General features: G+C 38.1%; 1 protein-coding gene across 1 annotated transcript in view; it reads left to right on the top strand.

Annotated features, from left to right (window-relative positions):
• The window catches only part of LOC107550639 (syntaxin-12-like), a gene marked incomplete at its 5' end in the record, with an annotated part of 6,730 nt that extends 2,350 nt beyond the window's left edge, over positions 1-4,380 (top strand). The window contains 3 exons of the mRNA XM_016231974.1: positions 606-678; positions 2,334-2,416; positions 2,569-4,380. Of these exons, the coding sequence (XP_016087460.1) occupies positions 606-678; positions 2,334-2,416; positions 2,569-2,661 (249 nt within the window). The remainder of the gene's footprint in view (positions 1-605; positions 679-2,333; positions 2,417-2,568) is intronic.
• Between the last annotated feature and the right edge of the window lie 2,989 nt (positions 4,381-7,369).

Here is a 7,369-nt window from a genome sequence, read left to right as displayed (position 1 = left end):
TACCCACTGTATGTGTGTGTGTGTGTGTGTGTGTGTATATATATATATATATATATTTTTTTTTACATTTAATTCATTACTGCAAATTAATGCAAAGCTGTATTTTCAGCATCATTACTCCAGTCTTCAGTGTCACATGATCCTTCAGAAAGCATTCTAATATACTGATTTGCCACTCAGTTATTGTCAGTTATTATTAATGATGTTTTTTTTATTATTAATGTTGAAAACACATGTTTTTGTTGCTTAATATTGCTATGGAAACTATGACATATTTTAAGGATTTCCAAACCTTTGAATGTTTCATGGTTTCAACAAAAATATTAAGAAGCAAAAACTCGTTTCAGCTTTAATAATAAAAAATCTTTCTTAAGCACCAAATCAGAAAATTTCTAATTTTAAAAATTATTCCAAACTTTTGACCTGTAATGTATATATGCAAAATACCCTCTTAAGGTTGGCCGTTAGGAGGATCTTCAGTAGCTGTCATTATACACTACATTGACCCTGTTTACCCCTGCTGTTAAAATACAGTGCGTTTCTCTATTCATAAATTACACTTCTGTGCTGTTGTCTGTAATTTTGCACCCCTGCTGTGATTCCAGTCGGACATTTTGGATGTGAATCAGATTTTCAAGGATCTTGCAGTGATGATCCATGATCAGGGTGAAATGATCGGTGAGTACAATCTGTCTCTAATCTATACCAGCGGTCTCCAGCCCTGCTCCTGCAGATTTCAGCTCCAACCCCAATCAAACACAGCCCCAATCAAACACAGTTAATCAAGGTGTTCAGAGTTACTTGATAATGACAGGCAGGTGTGTTGGAGCAGGTTTGAAACCAAAGTCAGTAGGAAGGTAACTCTCCAGGAGCAGCATTGGAGATCCCTGACCTATACTTCACCACACCTCTGTTATTTAAATGGGGATAATTCAGCCAAAAATGAAAATTCTGTCATTTTTTTCATGCATTATTCACACAACCTGTATTACTTTCTTATATGGAGCACAAAAGGCATTTTTTTAAAGAATATACTTAATGTTTTAATTACAATTAAAATCATATGGATTTGGAACGATGTGGTGGTGATTGTGAAATGGTGGCAGAATTTTTAGGTTATTAGCAGTGTTTAAAATTTAGTGTGCATTCAACAGGTTAACCATATAACGTAGTATTAAACTTACACTGTCATATTTGATATGCAGATTTATAAGGCCTCTAAATTGTCAACATGATCAAAACTTTTCTTTAGAAAACTGTTGTTCCTCAACTTTCAGGTTTACTTTCTTAGGTTTACTTAATTATCCATCCATCATTTTTAGAAAAAAAACACGTGTTAAAATGTGCATATTTTTGCTGAGTTTGGGCCTCTGTAAAACTTTGACGTTTTTTTTTCCACCGTAAGTATGAGCTCCATATTCTCAACCATAAACGCATGCACACTTTTATTTTTATATTTTTGTTTAAATGGAGCAATAAACCGTTTCATTTAATTCTGACTCTTTCATATTTTAGGCATTACAGGTTTAAATGGCTATATGACACATCTGAGTTTACTGTCAAAGCATCTGAATCTTTCCAGACTGATACATGTCAACTGTTTTGATTCTCATCTGTTCTTGAATTTCTTTAGATTGCGGCATGATGTGTTGCTCTTTAAGCATGCTTCACTTTGTCAGACAGGTTCTATTTAAGTGATTTCTTGATTCAACAGGTCTGGCAGTAATCAGGTCTTGGTGTGGCTAGTGAAATTTAACTCCGCTTTCTAAAATGTGCTTAATTGCAGTTCTTTCATTATTTAACAACTGATACATGTCAACTGTTTTGATTCTCATCTGTTCTTGAATTTCTTTAGATTGCGGCATGATGTGTTGCTCTTTAAGCATGCTTCACTTTGTCAGACAGGTTCTATTTAAGTGATTTCTTGATTCAACAGGTCTGGCAGTAATCAGGTCTGGGTGTGGCTAGTGAAATTTAACTCAGCTTTCTAAAATGTGCTTAATTGCAGTTCTTTCATTATTTAACAGGAGGGGCAATTAATTTTTCACGTAGGGCTATGTAGGTTTGGACAGCTTTTTTCCCTTAATAAATGAAATCATCATTTAAAAACTGCATTTTGTATTTACTTGCATTATCTTTGTGTAATATTTAAATTAGTTAGATGATCTGAAACATTAAAGTGTGGCAAACATGCAAAAAAATAAGAAATCAGGAAGGGGGCCAACACTTTTTCACACCACGGTATATCTGTTAATAGTGTAAACTGAGTATGTTTAACATAAAGTTGTCATATCGTCTAAACACCCTGTAATCAAATAACTGTGTGATTACAGATAGCATAGAGGCTAATGTGGAGAGTGCAGAAGTGCATGTGGAGAGAGGAGCTGAGCAACTCCAGAGAGCATCTCACTATCAGGTACAGCAAGAGCTTCAGCAGTACACCCAAACACAGCTATGGCATTTTAGATGTGTATCAAAAATGTGGCGAGATGGTAGAATCCAAAGCCATGCATGTAGCATACATACATATTTAAAGATAATGAGACTATTTTTTGTCTTTCACTGTAGCAAAAGTCTCGTAAGAAGATGTGCATCCTGGCAGTGGTCCTTGCCTTATTGGTCGGTGTTATCGCCCTTATCATCTGGGCGTCGACAAAGTGAAGATCCTTCCTCTACCCTTCCCCTTTTTCTCTCATTTCTTTATTTAATTTATTTTCTCGCTCGCAAACCCAGTGCCATCCACATGGGAAGGGAGGCTCTCAGCAGCACCTGTAGGTCCATCTCTGTAGTTTTGCAGGGTTAGATACAGTATGAAGTGGCTTAAGCGAATGTAACATTCCCTAGACTCTCCCCTCCGGACCCTTAGTTCTTAATGAAGGAGGATGAGCTCTCGGATGGGGTGGGAAAAAGTGATATAATTGATTCTTGTGATATATTTCTAGCACTAACACTACTTTACATTTCTTAATAAATCCAGGTTATTTCATTTTGAGAATTTCATTGGATTGCGGATAAGGTGTAAAAATGACATTTTGATGACTGAAGTTTTGACTGAATCTTACTGTAATATAATTTTGGCTTTAGATGTTTTGTACATTGTACATTTCAACTCTTTCAGATTTGTCAAGTCACTCCAAAGGTTAACAACAAACTGCTTAGAGGAGCTGCAAAATTAATCGTACATTAGACACCATGTTATTAATACCGTAAACCAGTAGACTAGTAGAACTGCAAATATGAAGCAGCAATGATACTTAAAGCTCAAACATTTCTCAACTTCAGTTTCAATACTGTTACCGGTGTTAACTGATAGGTTTATTATACAGGTCTATTATATGGTGGTCATATAGCTGTAAATGTGTTGTATAAGAACTCATAATCAATATTATGGCTGAAATTGAATTGTATATTACAACATTAAAAGTCTGCACAGTACATAAAAATTATGTAAAAAGATTTGCACCCATACTTTTAGAACATGCAAAAAAGGATTGTCCCTTTTCTTTTTTAAAAATTGATTTATATGACTTCTATGAGTATGTGAGTAAAGAAATGTGTCTTAATCAAACCTGCCTTTCTGATTCTCTCTTAGAAATGTTGAAGCCACATTTAGCAGTGGTGAAATAAGCACTGAGAATGTGAGCAGTCAGGATATGCTATATATTTCAGAAAGTACACTGTGTACACTATATTAACCCAGTGTTCTCTGCAGTCTGTTGATTGGCTTTGGTTGTGTGTGCTAATTAAAGTTTATTACCCTCTAGGCTTACCATTAAAAATAGCCAAACTTTGCCAGGCAACTAGTGTAACTGTTTTGGCTTTAGACATGAATGAAACCACAAATGCTGTGGCTTTTTGAGGGCCGTTTTTTAATGGATCAGACTTAATCCAGAAATGTCATCTGGTGGACAATAATAAAAAGCCACCCAGAAACAACGAAATGGTACATTTTAGCAGATGCATAAAAAGTGCTTAACCATTCTGGCAAATTCATAGCAATACCCTGATTTCATGGCAAATGTAATTGCTGTATACATTCAGGTATGCATGCTCATAATAGAAATATTATAGACTCAACAGCAGATGTCAGTGTAAAACAAGATTTTGGGATTTAAGACATTGCTTCTACTGAGGGTATAACCCACAGTACCAGCCAAGTATTGCTATCATGCATTTCTTTTTTGTCCTGTGCATTCTTTTTTTTTCTTCTTTTTTTTTAGAACTGGTACTTTCATACTTGTTACAAAGTTAGGTAGTATGTTACAAAGCAAACTGCTACCAGTGTGATTATTTTAGAATTCCTTCTAACAAAGTTCAGCTTTCCGTTGGACCTGAAATAGTAATGTTAGCTTGAATTAAATACATATGCTTAAACCCAAATCCAAATGATTTGCTGCCATTTAACGAAATGACTAACCTTTAATTCTCCTCATAATCTGACTCAATATTATTCTGACTGAGCCTCTGCGCGAACCCAGAGATCATGATGGATGCGTTGCTCACATTCTGTGGTGGAGCAGTCAGTGGTTAATGCCAAGGAGCAGCTTTCCCTTTGCAGTCAAATGACTGATAGTTATGAAAACACAGTTTTATTATATAAATGCTGTGTGTTCTTGTGCTCTTAGTTTGTAGTCAGTGAATGATGTTTGCAAAAATAGTAATTACTCTGCAAACTATGAATCTGTGTTATATATATATATATATATATATATGTATATATATATATATATGTCCAGTGTGATTAAATTGGATGAATATGATTACAGATTGAAGAGCATCATCGGTTGTCTAAATGATTGGCCCTGCTTGCAGTGTCGGTCAGGTTAGCAGGTATGAACATGGTAAAATTCAAATGAAGCAGAACACACGGCTGTGAAATGACGATACAGCAGGGGGAATTCCTGGCTTGGTTACACAGCGCTGTCTGCCGCAGGGAAGACATTGATAAGACCTCTCAGACCAACCTTGTCTGAGATTTCCCATCAGTGCTGCTCGTAGCTGATGTCCCTCATTTCATGCTCCCCATAGCTGGGCTGCATCCTCAAACGAATCCTGGAAATGGTGTGGGATTCATCAAGCTGGTTAATGGGTATGGATATGGTTCAAGACTTTGATTTTCGGCTCTCCTCATGTGCATCTGTTGCTTAATCTGGCTCCAAACCTACAGCTGAGCTGTCACCATGAGCCCAGAGTGCTCGCTTGTTTGATCTACTTTAGTGAGTGCACCAAGAACAGGTGGCTTGTCTTTTCTGGAAATTCAGAACAGAATATTCAGGATTGAGTAATTACTGAGAGGTAGTAAACAACAGTCAAAGGCTGTTTTCTCTTCCTCAATCTAGGCCAGTTCAATTCTGGTACCAAACTTGCCCAAATCCTATACTCTGTAAGGGTGCTTTCACACCTGGCCCGTTGTTTCGGAACCTGGTGCATTTCCCCCTTAGCTCGGTTCATTTGGGCATATGTGAACACGGCAATCGCGCTCGGATCCACGCCAAAACAATCGGTCCGAGATCGCCTGAACGAGGTAGTCTCGGCTCGATTGAAAACGAACTCTGGAGCGGTTCGGTTGTAGTGAGAAAGCAATCCGATCCAACGGACCAACGAACCAGGCTATATCACAATGTATGATGGGTAATTACGTAAATTCCGTTAACAGCATTAGCTTTGTTGTTTTGCTAATAACTCAAGATGAGCCTGTGAATGTCTGAGGGTGAGCATGTCTTCACCATTCACAATCAAAGCACACTTTTTCATTTTATAATGCCGTCTTGTTGCTCTTCTTCGTAGTAGGGGCATTTTAAAAATGTTTCCAGATGAATCCTGGACTCCTGCTCAAAATCATGAATTAATATAACGACAGCTACAAAAAAAACAACAACAACAATAAGCCCGCGAAGCTGTTGTCGTTCCATCCTGATGGTTGACAGCCATGACAGCAATCTAAGTGGAATCCCGGAAAATAAACCGTGGAACTTTGACCAATGAGAGAACAGTTTACTCGCGCGTGACTTGTATTAACAAATTTGGTACATTTAGAAACTTTGCTGTGTGAAAGCGAACCCCACCAAGAATAAAAAGCAACATTGTAATAATTTGAATCCCTGTTTCGGAACAAAGCAATCGATCTACAGGTGTGAAAGCACCCTAAAGACATTCTCTTAAGCCCTGGACAAGTGTTTAAGGTTTTAAGTCTATTTTAAGCAATAAAAAAAGGAGCTATAGGGGCTTTCATAGTCCCTAGAATTATTGGCAGAAGTTCTCGCTCTTTGGTATGTTGGCACCGCAGGACCTAGGAACGTATTTAGTTCTAGGAACTCAGTTTGGGGTAACTAATTTAGCTCCTACTTCAGAGCAGGGTCTAAAACATTTCTATAGAAACTACCAGTGATGTAAGTGTACGCTAATTGGCCAAACACATACGAAACACCGGCTACCCAGCATTTTTAAAAAGCTGTGAAAAAATAGTTATCCCACAAACATGTAAAACAGCTATAGTGGTATTTGTCTACCTGTTGTCTAAACCGTTGTGTTCTTTTCCCAAGCTCAATGATATGTAACCCTGCAAGTTGTCATAGGAGATTAAGTCAGATTTTTGTGCTCTTTCAGTTGCATAAATTATGCGTTTACATTCCATTGCCGTTATCATGAAACCCATGAGACACAATTAACACAGCTCTGATCGTGGTGTCCTCCATTCAAATGTCGCGAATAAAGACGAATAAATACATCTGCTTCAGAGTTCCTGCTAGAACTCAACTAGGAAATTGGCCCGAGGGGGAAATTGGTTCTCTTGGAACCCCCATGCTGGCTAGTTCCTAGAATTGAATTCTTAGAACTACATGGTGCGAAAGCCCCTTATGTTGGGTTGTCACAGTAGTGATTTTCTGGGACATCATCTACTAGTTTCCATTGGGGTTGGTGCTGAAGCTTTTGCTCAATCTTGTACCAGGTTGTGCTATTCCAAACCAAAAACCCTGGACCAGTGCTCAAATCCTGGTACCAAACCAACCCCAAAACCTTGTTGGTATCGAACAAGAGAACCCGTGATATAGGTGGGCAGAGCTTTCACAACAGACCAAGTCAGTGGAGACATTAGCCAGTTCTGAGTAGGTGCTAGCCCCGGCCAAGCAACGGCTCCAGCTCTAGCACCACTGCAGTCATTTTGGCCTCTTTGGATTCTCTCCCAAATGGTGAATCTGACACATCTTGTGACGTACAAATCTGTCAGTACATTCTGTAGCACAGGGAAGCCAACTCTGTTCCTGGAGAGCTACCTTCCTGCAGATTTTAGTTCCAACCCTGCTCCAACACACCTGCCTGTAATTTTCAAAAAATCCTGAACACCTTGTTGACTGGTTCAGGTGTGTGT

This window comes from Sinocyclocheilus grahami, unplaced genomic scaffold (genome assembly GCF_001515645.1).
Source record: "Sinocyclocheilus grahami isolate Dianchi unplaced genomic scaffold, SAMN03320097.WGS_v1.1 scaffold404.1, whole genome shotgun sequence".
Lineage (NCBI taxonomy): Eukaryota > Metazoa > Chordata > Actinopteri > Cypriniformes > Cyprinidae > Sinocyclocheilus > Sinocyclocheilus grahami.
The sequence above is the reverse complement of the archived record's forward strand: the minus strand, read 5'-3'. Positions and strand labels throughout refer to the sequence as shown.